The sequence below is a fragment of the Notechis scutatus genome, chromosome 1 (genome assembly GCF_049901735.1).
Source record: "Notechis scutatus isolate UNSWTSFEM ecotype Mainland chromosome 1, rNotScu1.2, whole genome shotgun sequence".
NCBI lineage: Eukaryota > Metazoa > Chordata > Lepidosauria > Squamata > Elapidae > Notechis > Notechis scutatus.
In genome coordinates, this window is record NC_142009.1 from 146,481,875 (window position 1) to 146,507,648 (window position 25,774).

General features: G+C 42.9%; 1 protein-coding gene across 1 annotated transcript; it reads left to right on the top strand.

Annotated features, from left to right (window-relative positions):
• The first annotated feature begins 1,293 nt into the window (after positions 1-1,293).
• Positions 1,294-25,417, top strand: LOC113412742 (GDNF-inducible zinc finger protein 1). Its single transcript, XM_026668537.2, has 6 exons — positions 1,294-1,425; positions 4,260-5,631; positions 9,971-10,065; positions 17,724-17,891; positions 19,448-19,605; positions 20,452-25,417. The coding sequence occupies exons 1-6, from the start codon at positions 1,359-1,361 to the stop codon at positions 20,809-20,811; spliced, it is 2,220 nt and encodes a 739-aa protein (XP_026524322.2). The 5' UTR covers positions 1,294-1,358; the 3' UTR covers positions 20,812-25,417.
• The last annotated feature ends 357 nt before the right edge of the window (positions 25,418-25,774 follow it).

Consider the following 25,774-nt stretch of genomic DNA (forward strand, 5'->3'; position numbering starts at 1 on the left):
AGACTTAATAAAAAGTTATGTCAGGTTGCCTGCAGTCAAACCACTATGGGCCATACTGATGGCCATGTGCAGGTCAGAGAATGTTAGATACCATCAAAGCCAACACCAACCAGAGCATAAAACAACTGAAAGAAGCCATACAAAGATGGGAAAATGTGGAGCTAGCCCATAGAATAGCTAAAAATTGGACACAATGAAAGTCTATCATCATCATCATCCTATGTAAAGATAATCTCAACTGGACATGGACAAGCCAGATGCCGCTGCCCTATTTTTAGAAGATTGTGTGACCACTTTGGCCAAACCAAATAATAACCTTTTTCATTGGATGCCTTTCTCTGCTTGCAGGCATCCAAGCCAGTACTGGTAGTACTTTAACTTAGAACAATTCATTTAGTGAATGTCCAAAGTTACAACGGCACTGAAAAAGTGTCTTATCACCATTTTTTCATATTTATGACTGTTGCAGCACCCCCGTGGTCACATGATCAAAATGGAGACATTGGCACCTGACTCATGTTTATGACGGTTGTGGTGTCCCGGGGTCATGTGGTCTTTTGCCACCTTCTGATCATCAAAGTCAATGGGGAAGCCAGATTCACTTAACCATGTGGCTAACTGAACAATTGCAGTGATTCGCTGAACAACTGTGCCAAGAAAAGTCATAAAATGGGGCAGACCTCACTTAGCAACAGAAATTCAGGGCTCAATTGTGGTTGCAAGTCGAGGAGTACCGTAGTTATGCAATGCCTGCAAAACAGTCAGATGAGAATAGTCAGTTGTAAGATATACAGAACCAAACTGCCTCTCTCTCTCTCTCTCTCTCTGTGTGTGTGTCTGTCTGTGTTCAAGTCAGCACTGACAACCTGGACTGATCCCTGCAGTTTTCTTGGCAAGGTTTTTTTTTTTAAGGACATGGTTACCATTGCCTGCTTCTTTCGGCTGATAAAGAAGGACTGGCCCAAGATCACCCAGCTGGCATTGGTGCGCTTCACTGTATAATGGATATCCAAAAGCTGAGCTAACCAAGCGAGCGAGACAATCGAACAACCTCAGAACACCGCGAGAAGGAACGTTAGAGAAAGAGATTCGGCGAACCCGGACCTTTCCTAGTCACGGAGAGGCTCGCCTTTCTAGCCCTAGACGTCTCTATGGTGAAAGGCCTTTCTCTGTTTGAGTAGGTAGGACAACAGAGCGGCCACCCCGATTCCTAGGAGCCCGGCGGAAGTCCTAATGAAATCTGGGGTAGGGAAAATCTGACTCCTCCCCTTCCCCCCCCGCCTTCTCCTGGCAACGAACGCCGTAGGTATGCTGTGACGACATCGAGAGGAAGGGGCGGAGGGGAAGCCGTTTATCGGATGTGGGAGCGTGACGGGGGGAGGGGCCATCCTGGCCCTGAGGCTGCCCAGCTGCCGGGGCTGCCCGGTGAGGTGGGATTTGGGGGGGAGTCGAATCGAGAGGGGCGCGGACGGCTTGCGGCGCTTCGATGGCGGGTTTGCCGGAGGAGAGGCGGGAGGTGTGGGGGGGGGATGAAGAAGTGAGCCTGCCCTAAGGAAGGGGGGGGACGAAGCGAAACAAAAAGTGGTACCCCATTGTGTTCATTCTCCTCCTCCCTAGTGTGCGTGTGTATGAGTGTGTGTGTGTGTTGGTGGGTCTCCTGCAGAAAGGATCACGGTACGAAAAGGAAGGCGACGGCATCTCCCCCCCAAAAAAAAAAAAATTGTGTGGTTGTGAGCTTGGCAAGGTATTCGTAGCTAAGACAGGGAGTAATTTATGCGTAACATCACTTGCGCTGGGACAAAAAAAAATAGCGGATACCCAAGCGATCGTCCCGCTTCCTCAGGGCTTTTAAAATAACCTTGGTGCCTTCCAAATAGATCGAGGACAGTTTCCAGTTGCCCTTTAGCCGTTGGTCGTGTGCTACCTAGGATGAAATGGGACTTGTAGTCCCATATCGGGGGTGGGGGTGGGGGTGGGCATCAAGTTAGTCCTGGAGGGCAGCAGGCAGAATGGGAGGAAATCGAGTGAAGTTCAGCTGAGAGAAGAGCATATATGAAATGTATATGGAGGTGGGTGATTTAAAAAATAAATAAAGATGTGCATGCTTAAAATATAAGATTTCTAAGCGGTTTGTGTTTAGAATGGCTTTGAACTAGAAGTTGGAAATCATAGGGGGGAAAATGCTCCTTTGATAACTTTTTTTTATCATAGGCTGGGGCAGATTTGTCAGCAAAAGAATGCCAAATAGTTGGCCTAGGAGTTAGGAGAGTGAAATTACTTGATTGTATTGACAAAACTTGGCTTCTTCCTATCTCTTAGTGAACAAAACTGGGGGGGGGGGGGACGGGAGGACAGATGCCTATGTGGCGCTCTCTGCCTTTTTCTGTCAGATTTCCTGAGCCCCTTGTTATGTACCTTGTCACAGACTCCATTTCACTTGTATTTTTGCCTAAGCAGGGTGAAAGAACATTCAAAAATTCTTATCTTCCTATTAGGAACTTTACATCAGGGTCATAAGGAAAATCCAAGTTTGAGACCCATAAAGCCTGCAAAATATAAATTGTGACAAAGAGATGCAAAGCCTGAGTGTCGGAATAAAACATGTGAATGTGAATTATTTTGCTTAGAAGTAAATAAACATATCAAAAATAAAACAAGTTAAAAATAATAATAAAAATGGGGAAATTGGAGTGCTCACCAATAGTACTATTTTCACTGGTTCATTTAAGGATTCTGAGGTGCTTTTTACCTTCCTCAATCGTAAAAGAATTGCAGAACAATTTGCATAAGCTTATCCGCCAGTTTATAATCTAAATGAGATTATATGAAAGGAAAAAAGGTGATGAAAACAAGGAAGTGTGGACTCTGGTTCTTGAACTAAATTTGCATGATATGATAAGCCCATGGCTATCAGATGGGCAGGTTATCCAAAGTCACCATGGATCAAACTCCGGTTAAAGTGCTAATTTGTTTTAGGTTTATTTACCTTAGCCATAGGTCTGTATGTCATCTTAATCCAGGTGGTATGATTAATCATGATTCACTTACCAACTTCCAAATGAAGAGATCTGAGATGTGACTCTTAAGTAGTTCAGGGTGACTGTCAAGATGGAGAGAACTGGATGGATGGGGTGTACATCAGTGAATTGAAAATTGTAAGAAAGCTGTATATGGAAAACTGCAAAATGCTGTATTATTCCAAATAAAGTAAGCATTTAACAGGACTTTCAGTGGGGCTGAGAAGACGGGAAGGAATGACAAAGAACTTCAGTTTGTTAAGCTTCAAAGAGGCCATTTACCCTCCCCACCCCCAGATTCTTGTATCATTAGAGATCTGAACTAAGCAGTTTGCCTGTCATTGCAAGTATTTAAGTTAATCAATTTGTTCTCTACATATTTTTCTCATTCTTCCTCTTGCAGGTATATGTGATTGAGAAAACAGATTCGTTAGTATGCCATCTTACTCAGGGATTGGTTTTTTTTTTTTTTTTTGTCTCTCTGGTCTGAGCTTATAATGTCAGAAGAGTGTGACAGTACTATAAACCAAGTCCAATAGTTTACAACAAAAAGTACCTTCTCCTTTCTTGCTGTTTATATAGGTAGTCCTCATTTAGGCTGCCTCATTTAGTGACCATTCATAGTTACAACTGGGATATAAAAGTAACCTTAGGTCCAATTCCTGCAATTGCAACCTTTGCAGGTCTTTAAAGCAAAGGAAAACTGAAGTAAGATCATAAAAGAATTGCAGTTTCTCTTAGCAACCAGTTTGCTTAATGAGTTGCTGGTCCCAACTGTGACTGCTAAACAAGGACTGCCTGTATATGCCAAGCAATTTAGGGAGATACAGTTGCAAATCACTGGCAGCCTGTCAGTCTGTGAGGGCCTACTACAAAGGAGATTGTTATATACATATTGAACATTCAGAGACCCTTCCAATCAATATTCATTGATTGGAAGGGCCTAACTGGATTTTGTAGGTTTTATACTTTTCTTTTTTTTTCAAATTGGCAAGGAGAACATTACTTCAGGGTCTGTTAGAGATACTCAATCACCCAGATCATGGTTGCTTTTTCTGGAGGCAACTGGACTTCTTTGTTTTTCCTTTTGAAAATGTTTTGCATCTCATCCAAGAAGCTTCTTCAGCTTTGACAGGATAGTGGGGATTTGACAGAATAAAAGGATTTATCCTTTGGTGATTACTTTGGGGTCTTAATCTTATTTGTGTGGCAAACTATTAACATGTAATAATGTATTTTTAGAGAGGAAGAAGATGGAAAGTAATGCTGTTCTTCTGGAATCCAAATCCTCACCAATCAACCTTTTGAATGAAATGCATCAGCTGCGTCTCCTAGGCCACCTTTGTGATGTCACCGTGAGCGTAGAATATCAAGGTGTCAGAGCAGAGTTTGTTGCTCACAAAGCTGTGCTGGCAGCCACAAGCAAGTTCTTTAAAGAGGTCTTTCTTAATGAAAAAGGCATGGATGGACCAAGGACCAATGTGTTACTGAATGAAGTCCAGGTAGCTGACTTTGCATCTTTTCTGGAATTTGTTTATACTGCCCGGGTAGAGGTAGAAGAAGATCGGGTACAGCGCATGCTGGAAGTGGCTGAGAAACTGAAATGTTTAGATTTGTCAGAGACCTGCTTTCAGTTAAAAAAACAAATGCTTGAATCGGTGTTGCTGGAATTGCAAAATTTTTCTGAGTCACAGGATACCAATGAGGATGGCAGGGCCCATCCTGGCACTTTAACTGAGCCCAAAACTATCACTGAACCACAAGGGGACAATGTGGATTATTTTGCAAGCTCTGCCCTCAGAAGACCCAGGACTGGACTGGAGCTAGAACCCCCCACCCTGAAATTAAAGGAAAAGTTGGAGAGAAAAAAAGAAGCCCTGAAGGCCCCCTGTTCCAAAATCAGGCGGGCGAGTGGCAGGTTGGCTGGCAGAAAAGTCTTTGTGGAGATACCCAAGAAGAAGTACACAAGGCGCCTGCGAGAGCAACAGACGTTGGCTGAAGCTGTTGTGGAGGAGAGCCGGCTTTCCAAAGACCAGGGCCCCCGTGAAAAGGGTGGGGAGGAAGAGGAGGAGGAGGAGGAGAAAGACCAAGCGGTGAACAGTGTGAAGCTAGAGGAGAAAGGGCCTGATGGTGCTGAGGACCACCAGGAGGAAAACCTGACTAAACTGGAGGAGGATAAAAAGAACCGCAGTGGCAACTTTACTTGCAGTACTTGCGAGCGGGAATTCCTCTACGAGAAGAGCTTTCTGAAACACATCAAGCAGAGCCATGGCATCGCAGCTGAAATCATTTACCGTTGCGAAACCTGTGGCCAGACTTTTGCCAACCGGTGCAACCTCAAAAGCCACCAGCGCCACGTCCACAGCAGCGAGCGCCACTTCCCATGTGAGCTCTGTGGTAAGAAGTTCAAGCGCAAGAAGGACGTCAAGCGGCACATTCTGCAGGTTCATGAGGGTGGTGGGGAGCGTCATCACTGCCTCCAGTGTGGAAAGGGTTTGAGCTCCAAAACGGCCCTGAGGCTTCATGAAAGGACACACACAGGCGACAAGCCTTATGGGTGCACAGAGTGTGAGGCTAAGTTTTCTCAGCCTTCGGCACTTAAAACACACATGAGGTATGAACAGGCGGGACGGGCCTTGTAAGCTAAATCTCCCGGGCAAAAAGCTAATGCCTTCCCTGAGGCAGCTTCTTCCTGGGCAAAAAAGTAATGAATAGGTTGGAGCTCCTCTCTGGCGGGTTCAGTAATAGGTTGTTTTCCTTTGAAACGGCAGGTCGCAGCCATAATCTAAAATGCTCCTGAGCCACCGTAACATACGTTGGAATAAATGTAAGCCTTAGCTAAAGAACGGAGAACATTTAGAGTCCTGATTATTATTAACGCTCATGTTGTTGGAATGACTATAACATTCCAGTCACAGACTGACTTGGGTAAAATATAATACTGTGTAAAAGTTAGGGGGAATTATAGCAGGTTGTCACCTATTGCAAAACCAGTTCATCCGATTAAACCTTGTCTAGGTAATACTTGAAATACTGTCAGGAGGGTTACAGGGGTATTTATTCTCAAACAGCTTTTTCAGTCTGGTGCTCTCCAGATGGGCTGGCTGGAACTGCCAGAACTACAATTCCTTCACCCTCTCGTTTTGACATGAGTTTGGCGATAATCAGTCCTGTTGGCAGTCAGTTTACCATATTAAACATTCAGAAAGCAGATTTTCTTTTTAGTTGGCTGTATATCCCAAGCAGATACATTGTCTCAGTGGAAGTTTGAGGGTCCTGATTGAACATTTCTAATTATTTTTTGGCTAGATTTCTTTTCTTCTGAAAAGAAGATCAGAATATGTTTCTAATATTACTTAGAGGGAGTATAGTCCTTTTCAATCATCGCCAGGCAAGTAAAATAATACATGTAAGGGATATGAAAAACTTTCATTATTTATTTATTTTATTTATTTGATTTGTCAATCACTTACAAGATAATAGATATAAGTATAAACATGAGTAAGAATACAGGAAATAGGTACAAATAAATGGGGACAATAGGACAGGGGCGGTAGGCACGATGGTGCACTTCTGCACGACCCTTACAGACCTCTTAGGAATGGGGTGAGGTCAATAGTGGTTAGTTTGAGGTTAAAGGAGTGGGGGTTAGAGGATGTAACAACAGAGTCAGGTAGTGCATTCCAGGCATTGACTACTCTCTGCAATCGAGTTTGAAGCGGTTTACATTGAGTTTGTATCTGTTGTGTGCTCTTGTATTGTTGTGGTTGAAACTGAAGTAGTCATTGAAGCTGTTGTATAGCGTGACATAAATAATGATTACTCATAGTCCCTTGCTATCTCTGCATTGGTTGAGGAGAATTTCAGAATCTGTTTAGTTTTGACTGATCCTGATTTATTGTTGTGCCTAAACTGGGAATGATGGGTGAAGTCTGATTTCAAAACAATTCAGCTTCAAACCATTGGTTACAAATTTGACAAAGATAATCATAGTGCAAAACTCTACGTTTGAATGAAATAGGCAGCTGTGCTTACCTAATGGAACAATTAAAGACTGTGCAAGTAGAAAAGAGTTGGGTGGGGGTGCTGGCACGCTTAGGAGAAAGCTATGTGTACTTAACTAAGCAAAGATTTAGAACCATAGCTGAATGGCTTTTTCCATGGCTTCCTGGCTGGGATACTGTGACTAAGCACCTCAGCAAAGATATATGCCTCCGACTGTCATATCTAGGAATATAGATAATTCTCGACTTAACAACCATTCATTCAGTGACTGTTCGACTGTACAGTATAACGGTACTGGAAAAAAATGAGTTATAACATTTTTTCACACATCCAACTATTGTAGCATCCCCATATTTACATGATAAGAATTTGGACATTTAGCAACCAGCATTTATTTACAACATTTGCAGTGTCTTGAGATCATGTGATCTCTTTTTTGCAACCTTCTGACAAAGTCAATGGGGAAGACAGATTCACTTAATAACAGTAGTATTAACTCAACAACTGCAGTGATTCACTTAACAACTCTGGCAAGAAAGGTTGCAAAAGGAGACCAACTCCCTTGCTTAGCCACAGAAATGTTGGGCTTAATTTGTGGTTGCAAGTCGAGAACTACCTGTACATAGAAGGTGGGAACAAGGTGGATCTACCTTTTTAACCTAAAGGGCAACAGTGAGTTCAGCCCCTATAATGTTAAGCTACACCTTCCATAATCCCCCAGGCGATATAACTGTCATCTATGCTGATTAAGGGTTATACGAACTGAGGTCCAATACATTTGGAGAAAGCTACCTCAGGGCTTGTTGTTTTTATACTTCCTGTTGTGGAACAGCAGGCAAACTGCTGCTGATCCTAGCCTGTGAATCATCCGAGATAAGATTCTGCTTATTCTTTGAAATAGAGAAGTAGTTTGGATATACAAAGGTTGAATGAAAAGGAAGCGGCTCCATCATGTTAGTTTAAATGAGAATATTTTAATCAATGAAACAGGGAAATCATCCTCGAAATGACCTGTACTTTACTTCTCCGCATAATCTTTAGCATTTACTACACACTGTTGCCAATGATGGACAAGCTTCTTAAAACTGTCACAAAAAGTTGTGTCTTTGGTTTAGTCCTGATAGTCTTTCCCTCCTCTTCATTTGAGTTAAAAAGATGCCTTATGACGGTATTCTTTCGGTGGTGGGAAAAGATGAAAGTTGCATGGACTGTATTGCAGATGGGCTAACACAGTGAGATCAAGCTTTGCCATTGTCTCTTGGGTGGCCCCTGGGTGAGTTGCATCCATATCTCCATGTGCTTCCAAATTCTATTTAATTGGGGGGAGGGGTTTCAGACATTTTGAGTTAATAGTGGTGCTAGGTTCAAGGAAATTCACATTAATAATACCACATAAGTAGACTGAAAAGCAGTTAACCATGTTTTCCCGACAAAGCCTATGTTTTGAATTTTTTTTTTCCAAGGTGAAGTTTTGTAATGATATTCCATGGACCAAGGATGTTTCATTTCTCAATCTCATTGACGAGCCCATATTTCACTGGCGCTCACAACTCAGGGAAGAAATGCTTACCTTATCTTCATTCTTACAATGTGACAATGATTGTTGGCAAATTTCAACCCTTGAAAGCTTTTGTCTTTGCTATGGGCATGAGAGGAACATATCTTGCATGTAATGTGATATACTGAAGTATATCAGTAATGTGACTGACCCACACATTCCTGTTACAATGCTATGGTTGTTTCCCTTTGAGTGGTTCTCCAATTCTCTTTGATCTGTTTAACAATCTTTCTCATGTGAGGCTCACTAGTTGCTGTCACAGGTTATTTACTTTGTTCTTGATTATACAAATGAGCCTTTTCCAGCTGTACCTTTTTTGGCTCAGTGATGCAGAGTAGGCATATCAAGATAGTATCACCCCAAACAATCTACATTGGTTGTGAATTTCAGTTGGAGGGATTCTTTTGGCAATCAAAACTTCAATCACTGTGCTCAGCAGGCTTCCATTTTACAAACTGGAAAAAAACATGCTAAAGGAAATATCTAACGTCTAGTATACCGGTATTATTGCCATTTGTTAGTAACCTATGTAACATCGGAAGCCTTGCTTTTCATTCAACCTTGTAATGTAGGAGAGAAAATTGATAATTTAATGGGGTTTGGATATGTCACCTATTCCTAAAGCACAATCTATGGTGAAATCTGATTACAAAGTTATAGGGACATTTTGGTCCTTCATGCTTCTTGATTCAGGAATAATTGTTATTTTAGGGGCAAAGTATGAAATGCTGCCTGGATTCGGAGAGGAAATGACCTATAATTCACATGTAATAGTATTTTTTATTTAAGGAGATCGAATTGCATTTGCTATATAGCTTCTATAAGTGAATAATTTTTCCCAGCTTTTGAAAACTGAAATATTTGCAGTATTTGCTGTGCTAAATGCAAAAAGACATTGATCTGAAAGTTAAGGCATTTTTATGTTTATTATTTTTTTATTGCAGGTTAATTTAGATCATTGTTTGTGATTTTAACAAAATAACTTTTAATTTGACCATTCTCCTGTCCATTTTGAAATTTATTTCTGGTTTTTCTCTTTTGAGGGGAAATATGTCTAGACTTATGCCTAGACTTTTATTCTCTGAATTTTGTTTTAAAAAAAGTCTTTTTAATATGAAAGGTCATCTCACCATGCCATTCAATTGGAAAAGTATATACATAGTAGACAACTCTGTACATACTACCTGTTGGATTGGGCACATCATGCACAAGTGATACACTAGGTATTACATTTCCCAGTCAGTTATTAGAGATCCCCATTCTGAACTGGAAATCTTAAGAGTCATCCCAGTAAATGCCATTGATTGCTAGACACTGACTTATGTCTTGGTAATGCTGAGGAGCAAATATAATACTTTTCTTGATTTGTGCTATTCTTTTCTTATTTCAGAATCCACACAGGTGAAAAACCATTTGTTTGTAATGATTGTGGAGCACGATTTACACAAAATCACATGCTTATATACCATAAAAGATGCCATACAGGTAGTAGGATTATAATTCATTTTTACACTCCAGATTTTTTTTTCATTTACTGACAGATATGTGCAATATATAATCTGTTTTGATGTATGTTATTACTGTACATAGGAGCTGATGGGGTTAAGGTTAATGTTCTTGCAGATCAATAGCTATCAATTTTTATTCTTTGTCAATTTAAAATTATTATCTGGTCCTCATTAGTTTAGAAAAATTGTTGTATACCTTTACTCTGGATAGTCCAGTCTGTTTTCCAGAACTATATGGCTCACAGCTATTACTGGAATCAATAGAAATTTGGTTTTCCACTTTCAAAAAATGATCAAATGATAAGAATAGGTTGTTGTTATATCTTGTTAAATGTTATGATTTGTTATTTAGAGATTTTACTGTTAGCAGTATCATCAAACCATGAAATAATTATTCTGTAAACTAGCCAATAAGGATATCTTTTGTTCACATAAAATGTTGTCCTATGGTTTGCTAAATCCTAGTTCATTCAGGTAACCCAGTTGGATAGATTTTTTTTTTACCTGAAATCATTAAAATCATATGGACAGGTTCCTAAGTTATGCTAGCCTAAACCATAGTTGGCTACTTCGTAGTTCATTATATGTGAAAACAGACTTATTGTCTACATTAGCAGCATTAATGAGATTCTGCTAAACCAGCAAAAGCAGGATAAGTTCCTTTTTTTTTTACATTAAAACTGCACAAAAAAATAGGTGCTGCTGCCATAATATATTATTGTGTTAAGAAGGGATATGTATAGGCAACCTTGCTATTCTTCATAACTCCCTTATCAAGCATATGTACAAACTGTTTCTCCCTCGAGCCGCTCGGAGCATCCAGAGACTGAGACTGGGATGTGCTTCCGAGTCCTCTTCTTGCAGGCTGAGCTTTAGATGAGGAAACGCTCCGCCCCCTCACGTGACATCGCGGGCGCCTCCCAGTCTTTTGCTCAGCCTCGAAGAGTCAGGCTGTGTGTTAGAGAGCTCCTTGGCTGATCGCAGATTTCCTTCCTATTACACTTTCTGATAAGGTTTGCCTTCTTTCTCCTCCTGCGCAAAGGGTCTGGACTTCAGGGAAAATTTTCCTCGTCCCTGAGGCGAAGCTGCGGGCCAGCGCGTTTAGCGCCACCCCCCATCCTTATCAGATCGCATCGCTGCCTCCGCGTTGCCTCGTGGCACGCGTTGTTTTTCTTTCATTTACTGCTGGATTCCCCCCACCCCAAACGCCGACCGGGAGGGTTGTTGCCCCTAAGGCCCTAGGCGTGCCGAGCTGACCGGCAAAGCCCTCCTTTTCCGTCCCGGGCGTTCCCGACGGTTCAGCTCGCGGTCGCCATTTTGGCTCCGCCTCGTGGTCGGGCGCCTTTTTCTGATTCTAGCTGCGGTGAATTAGAGCCCCAGGCCTTGGGTCAGAGCTTTGCTGCCCATTTCTTTCTACCTGGCTCGCTCTTTTATCTTAGTTGGCCTCCCGCAGTCCGTTTCGGGCGAAGTTGCAGCCCCCTCCGGTTTTGTTTTCTCTTGTCTGGAGGCCTGCTGCCAGAGGCCCTCTCTTCTACCATAGGCCTCAGGCGTTTATTTGACTGATCCGGCCTGTACTGAGATTCCAGTTACCGCTACTGTTCGAGAATAAAAGGAATATATTTGAAAAATAATAATAATAATAATAATTTCTGTTTTTTTTGTACAGTAATAATTTTTTTCATAGATATATAGACATTTACGGATAACCTGTATATATATTGCGTACAAAAAAAAAAAAAAAAAAAAGAGAAAAAGAGAAAAAGATAAAAAGATAAAAAGAACAACAAAAAGAAATCAAAGGAATTACAAATAGAGTATCTATTTTTTCCTGTACATACTATATTGTCAGATACCTCACTGTTATCTCTGTACACTACAAATTCCAAAAGGGGAGAGGGCCAGCTTCACCTTCACCCGGCCTCATCCAGGCCTATTCTGGGCGAGCCAACCGCCTTTGCTAGTATTGTTACCTAACATGGCAGGCGACAATCCATCTAAACGTCCTTCTTTGAAGGCTAAAGCAAAGTCCCACTACTTGCGCAGGCAGGACAAGGAACCTAAGGGCTCCAGACAGGACAAGGAACCTTCCAAGGCCGCACAACGTGACGCCTGAGGCGCCACAAAGCGTTAGAAAAGAGTTCGACCGGGCGTTCAAGGGAGTCCCGCTCGGAAACGCCTATACCTCCTCCTCCAACCCCTTCTACCTCTGCTCTACCTCTCCCTCAGACCCTTCTTCCCTACCTAGGCGCAGTTCGCTTCAGGGTCTTCCGACCCCGGACCTCCGACCAGACGGACCCCGAAGCCACCTTTACACCCACAGCCGCTGGTCTGCGCCAGGATGAACCCTCTACCTCCGAGGTTCCACCTCACATCAAGGCTTGGATGGAATCAGCCATCCGCCAGGGCATAGCAGAGGCACTACAACACGTGTCCAGATCAGGTTTCTCTCCGCGAGCCTCTGAACACGATTCGTTATCACTCAGATCCCTTCCACAACCGGTCCCCCAACTGATCAGGTACTCTCTCAGAGGGATAGCCCTCCACCGGTTGGGGCCCAGATGGAGGAGGAAGGGGACTTTGGGGATTTCAGGGAGGAGGAAGAGGATTCCGGATGGGATCCTCCCGCTATAGTGAACCCCTCTTAGAGGCTGACATCATGGAGGGGGAGATGTCGGAGGACGAGGGTCCTTCCCTCGACCAACCCACCTTTGGGGGCTGTTCAAACCACATATGTTCAAGTCCCTCCTCCTTAAGGCCAAGAATGTATCTGGCCTTCTTCCCCAGTCCCCTGCTGAACCCCCAATCCAAGAGGGCCCAGAAGACTCCATTTTCACCCAACCAGTGGTGGAAGCCGAGGTCATCCCATCCTCCCATCTTCGTAGATCTGGTTGCAAAGCAACTTACTCCTCAGGGACACCTCCTGCTCCATCTAGCCAAGACAAGAGATTCTTCAATCTCGATGCGGCTCTGTCTAACCTTCTGAATATCCCGGAGGTTGATGACCCCATTGTGGGTCTAGCTTCTTCCTCTACCCCTAGTGAGGCCCTAGAGGCCTTAAAGCCTGAGGACAGGCGGGCGGAGCTGGCGCTGCGTAGGGCCCACCTATCTGACGCCTGGGCCATTAAATCGCTACGGCCGCCTCATTTTTTCACCAGGTCTTCCATCCGCTGGCTACGTCAGCTCAAGGACCACATCCTGCTTCCAATCTGAGAGCTCACCAGGATATAGCGAAGTTAGTGGCTGCAGCGAGTTCTCGGCTGGCGCCACTTACCAGTCGGTAAAATTTTCTTCCAGAGCCATCTCGCGCACGTTTAGGCTCGCCGCATGCTATGGCTCAAACACTGGCAGGCGGACGTAAAGAATAAGGTCAAGCTGGCCACTGCTCCCATTACGGAGACAAACTGTTTGGCCCAGCTTTGGAACCACTGCTGGTCGAGGGCGCAGTAAGAGAAAGTATTTGCCCTCCCTTTTCGAAGATCGGAGACCAGGGGCCCCCAGCCCTTTCGGAGGAGCTTCCCCCGCCCCTTCTACCAACCCCCTTCCCGCCCAGATACCCTAGACCTCCTTCCTTCCGGTCCCAGGACCGCTCGGACCCGGTGATAGAACCAGACGCGGTGGCGGCTACAAGAGACCATTCGGGGATCGGGAGGAAGGCCCTACCGTAGAAGGTAGATCCTCTTCCTCCTCCCCATTGGCGGCCGCCTCAGCCACTTCGCCGCCCAATGGGACATTTCCACCTCCGATGCATGGGTTAGGGACACAATCAGGTTTGGTCTCGCCCTGGAGTTCAGGTCCGCCCCCTGATTGTTTCATCCCATCCCCTCCTCAAGGGATCCCTCCAACGGGCTCTAATGGATGCAGCCATCCATCATCTTCTTGACATCCAGGCCATTCAACCTGTCCCTCCGGCCCAGAAGGAAAGGGTTTTTACTCCCATCTCTTTGTGGTGCCCAAACACTCTGGGGTTGGAGAGCCATCCTAGACTTGAAACGGCTCAACCGTCACCTCATCCAGCGTAGATTCAAGATGCACACCTTGCAATCAATTCTCTTAGGCACCAGGCGGGGAGACTGGTTATCTTCCATAGATCTGTCGGAGGCATACCTCCACATTCCAATCAGGCCCTCCCATTACAAATTCCTCAGGTTCTGCCATAATAACCTTCATTATCAATACGTGGCCCTACCCTTCGGTCTGGCTTGGCCCCCGGACCTTCACCAAGGTCCTGGCGGCCCTGGCGGCCCATCTCAGGACCGTTCCCGTCCGCCTCCACTGCTACTTGGACGATATTCTTATTCTCTCCCGTCCAAATCCCAGGCAGTCAGGGATACCAGGGTCACCCTCTCCGCCTTACGGGCACACGGTTTTCTAGTCAATTGGCAAAAGAGCCAACTTACCCCTTCTACTCGAATTAACCACTTGGGGGCCATAATTGATTCGGTGTCACAGAGAGTTTCCTCTCTCCGGAGAGGTTCCTTAGCATTCAAGCCCTGGTCAATCAGATCAGGCGTTCAAGGAGGGTGGCCTTGTTGGACCTCTCTAAATTGTTGGGCAAAATGGTATCATGCATCTCCATTATTCCCTGGGCTCGTCTACACAGCAGATCCCTCCAATGGTTCCTGCGCCCGTTCCAACGATCCGGAAGAAGCAACTCGAGGGTCAAGGTCAGGGTCCCTCCAAAGGTCCTCACGTCTCTTCTCTGGTGGACCAATCCCGCCATCAACAGAGGCCACCTATTCGCGGAACCTCAACGACTCACCGTCACTACGGACGCAAGCCTATCCGGTTGGGGCGCTCATCTCGACTTCGATCTCTGCACAGGGCAAATGGTGCTGACCGAGCAGGGTGCAGCATCAATTGGCTAGAGCTTCACGCCGTCCTTCTGGCCCTGCGCAGCTTTCCTCAGATCCGCAATCATCACGCTCGTGCTCACGGACAACGCCACGGCCAAGGCCCATATCAACAAGCAAGGGGGCACCCAGTCCATCCAGCTAATGAGGGAAGCCGGCGCCTTTGCCGCTGGGCAGAATCCAACCTCCTATCTTTAAAAGCCGAACACATCTCCGGAGTAGACAATACTCAGGCGGACTGGCTGAGCAGGGCCCGGTGGACCAGGCGGAATGGCGTCTCCATCCATCCTTTTCGAGGAAGCGTCCAGAATATTCGGCCTTCCGGTGGTGGACCTCTTCCTTCCCGACCAACACTCAGCTTCCACGGTTCTTCTCCCGGTATCCGTCTCACAGGTCGGAGAATCACAACGCTCTGCGTTGCCCATAGCCCCCAGGGCTCCTATATGCCTTCCCTCCGCTCCGTTAGTTCCCAGAGTAGTTCAAAAACTCATTCAGGAGAGGGCAGAACTTCTCCTGGTGGCTCCCTATTGGCCCAGGCGACCATGGTTTGCGGATCTCCGCATCTTATCAGTAGCGCCCCCATGGAGGATCCCCCGGACAAGGTCTCCCTCTCTCAGGGGCCCTTCTGCATCCGGAGCCTCAATGGCTCCAGTTAGCCGCCTGGAGGTTGAGCGGATCCGTCTGACTTCTGAGAATCTTTCAACTCAAGTCATCGACACTATTTTGCCGCCAGGCGCCCTTCCACCACACAATTTATGATGCCACTTGGAAAGGGTTCTGCAAGTGGTGTAGCGGGTCTCAGGTTAATCCCCTCTCTCCCTCGGTGGCACAGATCCTGGAATTTCTTCAGGAGGGTCTTCGCAAGGGGCTCGCACCTAACACCCTGAGACGGCAAGTTTCTGCTCTCTCAACCGTGGTCTCCTGTGATAACTACGGTTCCCTTTCTCACCACCCCAGGGTTAGATCTTTCCTTAGGGCGCCACCAACCTGTGCCCTCCTACCGTTCACAGGTTCCCCACATGGGACCTCAACAAGGTCCTCGTTTCTCTTACACGTCCCCGTTCGAGCCTTTGAGGGAGTCATCCCTGCAGTTTCTCACCTTCAAGGTAGTTTTTCTAGTAGCTATTACTTCTGCTCGTCGAGTTTCGGAATTAGCAGCTCTGTCAGTCAGGAGCGATCTATGCGTGTTCCACGCAGACCGGGTGGTCCTTCGTCCCGACCCTACCTTTCTACCCAAAGTTAACTCTCCCTTCCATAGGTCACAGGAACTGATTTTACCAAATTTCTGCCCCAGGCCCTCCAGGGGCAGGGAGGTCCTCTGGCACACCCTAGATGTTAGAAGGGCCTTGCGTATTTATATTAAGCGCACTCAATCCATGCGAAGGTCGGAATCCCTCTTCCTATCCTTTCAACCCAGGTCAATGGGGCTTAAGGTTTCCCCTTCCACCATCAGTCGCTGGATCAGGGCTACTATTGCGAGGTGCTACCTTTCCCATTCTCTGCCCGCTCCGGGTGGGATAACCGCCCATTCCACCAGAAGTGCAGCCACCTCGCGGCCTGGGCCACACAAGCCCCCATCGCTGACATTTGTCGGGCAGCCACCTGGTCCTCTCCGTCCCCGTTTATCAGACATTATAAAATAGATACGTACGCCTCAGCGGAGGCCTCTTTGGCCGACGGGTCTTACAGAGGGTCATCAGTGATCCGGAGGGGCCTTCGGGCCAGACGGAGTCCCACCCTAGGGACAGCCCAGCTTTGGTATGTCCCAGTCTCTGGATGCTCCGAGCGGCTCGAGGGAGAATGGGCGTTGGTTCTTACCTGATACGCCCCTTCTCGGCGAGCCGCAAGGAGCATCCAGCCCCACCCTAATTTCTCCGTCTGGTGGGGGCTCTTTCTTCAGCCAAGGAGCCAATAGTAGATTAGAAAGAATCAATAACCTCTCTTCTCGTTATCGCAAAAACTGGGAGGGCCCGCGATGTCACGTGAGGGGGCGGAGCGTTCCTCATCTAAAGCTCAGCCTGCAAGAAGAGGACTCGGAAGCACATCCCAGTCTCAGTCTCTGGATGCTCCTTGCGGCTCGCCGAGAAGGGGCGTATCAGGTAAGAACCAACGCCCAATCTCTACCTCTTAGCTAGCTCCAATATCCAATAGTCCAATATTGCTGTGGTTTTATCTCAATCTCATGTTAATCTTAAATCCTACAGTAATTTTGAGTATGAGATAATAAGAGGCTTTTTGTAACTGCTATAAAAATCTAACGAATCTAATTACATGTCATTCTGAAGTAAGAACTGTTTTGCCATGTGCTTTTATTGCATACCTTTTAAAAATGTTGACTAAAAAGTTTTCATCCACCCATCATTAATTGTGGGATACATTTGAGAGAAATCTTTTTGGCCATGTTAACTTTGTAGATGCCAGTATAACATTTTCAGGGAGAATTGAGTTTTCTATAACTATTTTTTTTAAAATATGGCCCTATTGGTTGGGGCAATTTGTCACACACTTCTAGGTCACCAGCTGGGGGAAGCTGATGTAGCCTGACACCGTAAAGGCTAAACAGTTTTGAAGATGATGTGTTGAGATGATGTACTCTGTGACATAAAGCGGTTTGTCAGACCCCAAAGAATTTGTGCTTAATGGTGGTCATGGGGAAGAGTGTCTCGTGCAGACCTGGATGGCCTTGTGTGCAAACTCATGTTCACGTGTGTGTGGGTTGATCTTGGCATCAGTAAAAAAAACCGTCTTTCTGCTTTTTTTCCTCTTCAATTCCTTTGTGCTCCAGGAGAGAGACCTTTCATGTGTGAGACATGTGGGAAGAGCTTTGCTTCCAAGGAGTATTTGAAACACCATAATCGAATCCACACTGGATCTAAGCCCTTTAAATGTGAAGTTTGCTTCAGGACATTTGCACAGAGGAATTCACTATATCAGCATATCAAAGTTCATACAGGTAGGAAGCTACAAAAACAACTTAGGAAAATGTTTCACTTGAAAACTTTTTTGGAGAAAATTGAAGAGAGAGTTTACTTTCAAGTTTTCTTGCTAGATGATGCCTAGCTCAGATGATGGTAGCATCTTTTAGTTTTCAGGTTTCCATAATGCTCTCTGCCAGTTCAGCAGTCTCTGTGTATCAGGCTGAATTCACCACTATATTGAATCATACCATATTGTCTTGGGTTTTTGCCCAGCTAATGGTGATTTGTAAACCACCGTTTGTGGCTTTATGAATCAGATTGTTGTAATCTCTTACTTAAAACAACCTGTAGCTGAGTTCAAATTGATTGTTAGAAATAATTATTTCAAATTTAATATTTAAGATTGTTTGAATCTGACATACACGATCTAGAAACATACTCTGTCTTCAGTAACTTGAGATTCCAGATCTCGTATTTTTGACTAATTTGTGTTCTTGGGGTATTGTTATTTAGTTTTAGGACTTAGGGAAAAAACAGATAATGTTTTAGGTTATTTGTGCAGAAATATTAAAAATTCAAATGGTTTCACAAACTTCTAAGCACTACTGTAAATATTTATTCCCAAAGTCTTTGAATCTAATTTTTATACTTTGAACTCTTCAGAAAATACCGTGTTTCTCATATAATAAGGCCGGGTCTTATTTTTTTTTTTGAGCCCCGAAAAAATGGCTAGGCCGTCTTTTCGGGGGTGACTTAATTCCCCCCCTTGCATCTTTGGGTGGGCTGGTGGCGACGGCTTGGATGTTGACCTCGGCGTTGGTGGGGCACTTCGTATCGGGGTCAAGCAGGCAGCACCATATCCGGGTGTGCAACAAAAGTACTTCCTAACGGCAAGCCCCCCCCATTCCCCATGTTTTAATATAGGCCTTAATTCGGGGGGAGGGGCTTAATTTCATTTCATGCCTATAAAACATGCTGGGACTTCCTATTGGGGGAGGCCGTATTGTTGGAGAAACAGGGTAATAGGTCTCCCTTGTCTTGTTTTCCTGTACTTGATTGCTTTTGACTGAACTTCCTGTCCCTAAATTAAAATTTATCTGCTTTCGTTTACTTCTTCAGTTTTTTTAATTCATGCATTCTCTGCTTATGATCTTCAGTGATTCCTGCTTCTTTTTATAGCTTTAACAATTTGGGGTTGTTAGTGTTATGTTTGCTTGCCTGCAAATTCTCCCAACTCCTGCTTAGCTATCATCTATTATTCCCTGAGATTTCTCTTCTTCAGACCTTTAGTCATTTTCCTCTTTAAAGTATATAAGATTCTATTTCCTTGCATTCTAACTGCATTACTAGCTAATATTCTTTGCATCTTTTGAAAAGAAACTCTAGACTAATCTTCAATGGATTAGGCGTGTTCTTTTTCTAGAATCTCCAATTGGTAACATTTTGTTTTTGCTTAGAGGTGTAAAATATGCTTAGTAGCACAGCAACCTCAGCAAGGTGGCAGTGTAGCCAAGGCTTTCAAGTCAGGTTGTTATTCCTGCCTTTCATTGGCAAAACTTCCCCTGATTTCTGTAGGTGCTTTATCTTGCAGGTGAGCGTCCATACTGCTGTGACCAGTGTGGCAAACAGTTTACTCAACTCAATGCACTGCAACGCCATCATCGGATCCACACAGGGGAGAAGCCATTCATGTGCAATGCCTGTGGGCGGACATTCACCGACAAGTCTACTCTTCGGCGTCACACCTCAGTAAGGGAGAACAGGCACTTCTGTGAAAAGTGCTTTTTGTGTACTTCCAGTGATATGTTACTGTTGCATTAAAGGATAGGAATAGTTACCTGGTATGGATCCCACAACGATGGTTATCGCTTGGATGATGAGATTAGAAAATAACAGCTTTTCATGGATGAGCAGTTAATGCAGATAGAAAAAAATGGAACCTTTCACATATTAGCAGAGGGTATTTCCATTCATTTGGATGAAATGCCTTTCTAATTGCTGGATTGTTGAGTTCCTGAATGGTGACATCTACCAAAGCAGCCTTTTCAGAATTAGAGTGACAATTTTGGCTTTTGTTTTGAAAATCCACAAAAACTCATCCCAACACAATTAAGGAAAGTGATAACAGAATTTCAAACATAGGGCCTGATCTTTGCCATCAAAAAGCCCACAAGGTTTTCCTTGAAGGAGAAACAATTTACACTTAAATGAATACACAGGCAAGTTTTAATACTTGAGATTATTTTTAGCTTGCTTGTAATGTTTCACATCTTCCCTTCACTTGGGAAAAATGTGTCCCGCTTCTTGCTATCTCAACACTTTAATTGCCACTGTTCTTCTCTGAATTCTACATTTTCTTTAGTATAGACTTTGTTACTTGAATATAAACCAATTCTCCAAAATATTTTGCTGTTATTTGGGGGATGAAAAAAAGAACTACTAGGTGAACTTAACTAAGAATCTCCTCCATACTGTATCAGAGTTTGAAGCTCTGCATGGGGTTTGTTTGTTACAGCTTCAGGCTACAGAAAGTGTTGTAAAATCCAATGGGTACTGATGAGTGATTTAGTATGGGTAATCTTCTTTCTTTAATAGATTCATGATAAGAACACACCCTGGAAGTCTTTCCTTGTAGTCGTTGAAGGTGCTTCTAAGAATGATGAGGATCATAAGACTGAGCTTCCTGTTGAAGAATACGATGGACCTCGTCCCAAGTTACCAGAAAAGCTGCTGTCATTATCTGAAAATGGGCACTATCAAAGTTTGACGGCTGATCAAGAAAGCATGACTGCTGGGCATGAAAATGGAACTTCCTCTGTAACAGACTGTAAATTGAGGCCTGCAGCAGGGTCCCAAGAAGCCCCCATAGCTACAGCTTTGCATGATCTGACAGTGTTGCACACCCAGACAGACTCACTTCAACCACCTCTTCACAACTTGGTGAACGTAGAATAGGTCCATCACTTGAGTGGAGAAGTTCAACAAGGGAAAAGTTACGTTGTATTGTGTAAAACTCTTGTAGTGCAGCAACCTGTAAAAAGGTGCTGTTAAAGAGTCCTGTGTTCTACCCAGATTAGTTGAATTCAAATGGATGAAGTCAGTACTTAACGCATTTGTCAAAGAGAAAAGTGCTCTTTCAAGTTTTATCTACGAAATGTAAAGTAGGGTCCAGATCAGTCCCTATAAAAGAAAATGGAGGTTCTGTTTGAATCCAGATTTTTCTTTTAGTCTCGGCATTAGTTCTGTTAGTTCCCTTTTTTATATCTTATTTAACATTGTTTTCATATTGTATGCAAAATAATGTGAAATACTGTGTAGCACAATCTCTCTCTGGGTCCAATACTTTATGCAGTTTAATTTTCTTCAAAGAAATCTCAGATAGTGGGCAATATCTCACTGTTTTTGTAAACAGCAGAACCGCTTTTCTGATAAAATTCAAGAAAATCACTATTTGAATCCAACTATGTCCCTTGGCTGTGTTGCAATGAAGTCCTGGGTTTCTCTTCCCTCATGTAGCCCTTTTGCACCTGTCAAAAATCTGCAGCCGATGCTTTGGATATTCTCCAGAATTGATGTGTACAATCACCACAGAGGGAGAGAAAGGGAAAACCTCCTTGTTTTCCCCTACAATTTGGATGTCGACTTAGCTTTGTAAAAGGAACGGAGCACCCTTAAATTCAAGTAATCAATATAGACTACTTCCTGGGGAAAAAAAACTTGGAAACATTTCGTTAAAATATATTATTACAGAAGCTTTGTCCTAGGGCTCAATTCCCTCCTAGCTCTCTCTCTCTTCAGTCCCTATTGATTTGTCCATATGATAGTGATCTCTACTACAGAGGTAAGGAACTGATGTTTTCCAGAGATAATGCTAAATTACAGATCACACTGCCAACCAGCATTCGTGTTAATGAGATTGAGAATTGTTATCTGGCAACACCTAGAGATTCCTAGGTCCTCTTGCTTTATAATTTCGTCATCTTAATTGCATCCACCTAGGTGTCTTCTCACTACCATACATTCTTTGCCCAGAATCTCTCTTTAGAAGGTACTGCACATGGTTCTTGGTTCCCTGTCCCCCACCCCCCAGAAGTTATTTCCCAGTTGCTGCTGTATTCTACTTACTGGTATTTGCATATGGAGAAGAGTATTCTATATCTTGAAGAATTTCATTAGCAGGATTCTCATAGAAAAGTTTTCTCCAAGATATTAAAAACGTTTTTTTTTCTTCCAAAGATGGCACATCTTGTTGTAGATAATTTATTGTAAATTACCTTGCTTTGCCCCATTATTGTGACTATTTTGAATTAAGTTAAAATCAGATTTCTGGCAGTGGTGCCCGAAATATTCTGGATGTAATTTTCCTGCTTTGGATTTATGTTTGCATGAAACACTTCATCTCTTGTGGCAAATTAAGTTATAATCTGGGCTGACAGTCTAAGCAATGCAAAACAGAAATTTAGATAGGAAGAACTATTTGAAAACTTGTAGATTTTTACAAATAGGTTCACCCAATTATGTGTCAGTGCTCATAGCTCAGGAGACCATGCAGTGTTACCAAGATTAAAATAGTTGCTCCAAATGTGAAAATAAGTTTCCTATATCATACAGGTTGCGGAGATGAAAACTTTTAATAAAAAAGCATCAGTAATGTGCCTTTTTACTTTTGAAATCAGGAAATAAGAAGTGCCAAAGCCTATGTGAATCTGAAATTCCACCCATGTCCCGAATTTGCTAGTATTATGGGTTTTAATTTTTATATTCAGAAACCATTCTTTAGTATTATTTAAGACTTTAAAAAATTACCAACATGTTAAATGTTTCTTTCCAAATCACGTATATTGCAGTGTTCTTGGTGTTTTTCTACAATGGAGAACTAAGGTGTAAGTTAAAGAGTTGTGGTTTCTGTCATTCCCTGTGCACTCTCAAATTTTCTTTGGAAGGCTGTGGGAACTTTAAATCTTTAAGAGAGCTACAAGATGCAGAAGACAACAAAGTAGAGAGAATACCATTTCAAAAGTGGAAGTCTGCTTACATGACATCGAGTATCAAACTTTGTAGACATTTTTAAAATATTCTGTCCCTTTCAGAATTTGATGCAACTAGTGATGAGCGTGTTGGGTCCTGCATTCTTTATGACAAAAGAATGTGGCAAATTGGGAGAGAGGCACAATTGTTTTGTCTTAGGGGACAGAATTTTCACAAAAGTAATCTTGGCATGCAAAGTATTATTTTCCTCAAGACGTTTGTGGATTCAGAGAATATGCCAGCAGCATTTATTCCATTACTTTTCAAAATTGATTTTTCCCCACATTGGATCTGATTTTGGATATTGGTTGTATCCTTTGGTAAAGTTTTGGATTTGTTTAGTTGTGTATCTTCAAAATTTCCTCTCCTTACATCAAATTCAAAATCACTTTGTAGAGGGGGAGGAATAATTTAGGCCAACTTTGCTACATTATCTTTTCAAATTCTTACCCTAATGTTTTATTTGTTCAGAAGGAAAAGCAATAAAAAGTTCATATATATAACTTTTTAAAGGTAAACTTTGTAGTGAGAGCTTTATGTTATTTCTTCTGTTTTTATTTAATCTGGTAAAATGAATGTTTTTAGAAATACTATCCAGGGGTTATATTGACATATTTATTTTGTATACCATGTGCTCCTTTTGACTTGCATTTTAATGACCAGTTGCAATACATTTGTAGGGTATATTTCAACCTTAAGTACCAATAGATAGGGATCATTATTTTATACTGTATAAATATGTGAAAGTAGATGGACTTAAATAAATTGATTGGCCTTATTAAAAAAATTAAAGAATGCCCTCTTTTTTGCAAGATAGTTATTTAGAGAAAGAGGTTACATTTCTTGGAAAATATCGCGATCCAGAAGGCTGAGTAATGTGTAAATGTAATTTACATGCACTGTAAGCATTCACGTTTGTCTTCCAAAGTAATGGAACTGCTCTCTACTAAGGGAGGTTTTTTTTCACAGCATGCTAAGCCATATTGTGGTTTCTTTGGTGTGAATTGAGCCATTACAGAAGGATCTGTAAGCCACGTAGGTCTTAAAGCAAAACCAGCCACTGTGTTGCAATGTACAGCTACACTGGATTAGTTTGTTGTAATTAGAAAGAAACATAGGGGACATAGTCCTACCTGCTAATTACTAATTTCTGTGCTGAAAGTGTTGAAATGGCATCTGTTCACATTGGTGTGCTATTTCATGCTAAATTAAGATCAGTTTCAGCAAAGGTAATTGAATAAACCACAGTTGGCTGTATTTAGAATACTCTGAAGCTGTTCCTGTCTAGTTTGGTTACTAAATGGTTACTGATTAAACTGTTTCATACAGTACAGGAGGCCAAAAGCTGCTACAACTATTAAAACCATTACATAGCTGCATTAGTAGAGGCTTTTTCGTTAACTCAAAATCTACAAAGCTTATGAAGAGAGAAAATGTAATTACAAATGTTGAATGTTTTATGTTGAAATAACTCGCAAGTAACTCCTTTTTTGGGGTCATAAATCATTCCAACTATTGAGTAATTTTTTTCTATTTACCAAAATAATATGCTAGGCTTGGAATTAAAGGGCAAAATGTGATATGGGGGGAGGGTTGTCATTTGGCATCTGCAGGAAATACCTTAAACCAAACACACATTTTTTCTTAAGTTCATACATAATCATCTGCAAAGGGCAGTCACATGACTGGAGAAAATCTTGGCTTCTATTAAGTTTTGGGGATATACTACTTGCATGCTCCCAATTCCGTTTTGGCCTTCAAATCTGAATCTCTGCACAACTCTGAGAATTATTTGCTAGTTGTATTACTAAGGATATTGTAGCAGCCTGACAATCTGCTATGAAAAGAAAAAATACAGTAGTAATAAAAACACACTTTTTCTTCACGGTGGGTAATAAACAAGTTTAATGACACTGCCAACAATAAGCAATGCAAACAGATGAAATTTTCAGTATATTGAATTACAGCTCCTTCAATTAAAGATACCAAGAACTTGGGTGGTTACAACCTTACAACTGTTCAGAGAGTGTAGTATTTTCCAACTTTTAAGACAAAAATCCAAGAGAATTGACCAAGCGATGCCACTTCCATACCTCATGTTAAACGACCCATAATGAGTTTGCTATGTGTGCATCCAGGAAAATTTCACAGATTTCTAAACTATATTACCAATGCATTACTACGTATGTTGTGACTAGTCTGTCAGTGACTGAATAAGCATGTCTACAGTCTCTCTTCAACACTAAATATTTCACAACATGGTGGATTTTTATTTGAAATAGTTACAAAGCTTACCAGGTGAAACTTTTTGTTGAAACCTAAAGTGATGGTTCTAAATACTGCTAACATTGGCTCGTGTCTTTAATCCTGGCACACAAAACATGCATGTATCAAACAACCATCTTTAGCTTAAACAAATGGCGTTTGTTTGGGAGGAGTGAGCCCAACTAACTAAGCCACGTAATACACAAAGACTCAGAACAGGTGAGTGGCACCACAAAGTGAGTTGCACTGGCATTAGCATTCTGGTGGGGGGAAAGTTCACACTGTACAGTGTGGGAAAGATCTGTTCAGTACACTGGAGAGAAATCCAAGTTTTGTGCCCATATTGAGCTTAGGAAACAAGCTATTTATTCCAAAAAAATGTCCTGCAGAACTCAAAAAGAGGTTGTTTTGCTTTTGAGTAAACATTTTCCATCAATGAAATGACATAAAATGTAATTTTTTCATCAAGATTGGGGCAGTCCAACATGCCCAATGATGTAATTCTAACAAGGTAGAAATAAACGGGAGATGCATCTTCTCTCTAAACTCATTCCTAGATGGTTCTTCCCCTGCCCCCCCCAGCCCAACTCTGATTGCACAATGCTTTTAGACCAGGGGCGTCAAA

Bases quoted from the DNA above. Each gene is read 5' to 3' on its own strand.
- LOC113412742 (XM_026668537.2), top strand. From the start codon at position 1,359: ATGTGGGAGCGTGACGGGGGGAGGGGCCATCCTGGCCCTGAGGCTGCC. The intron at 10,066-17,723 runs GTAGTAGGATTA...TTTGTGCTCCAG, and splicing joins CCATAAAAGATGCCATACAG to GAGAGAGACCTTTCATGTGT. The intron at 19,606-20,451 runs GTAAGGGAGAAC...TTTCTTTAATAG, and splicing joins CTCTTCGGCGTCACACCTCA to ATTCATGATAAGAACACACC.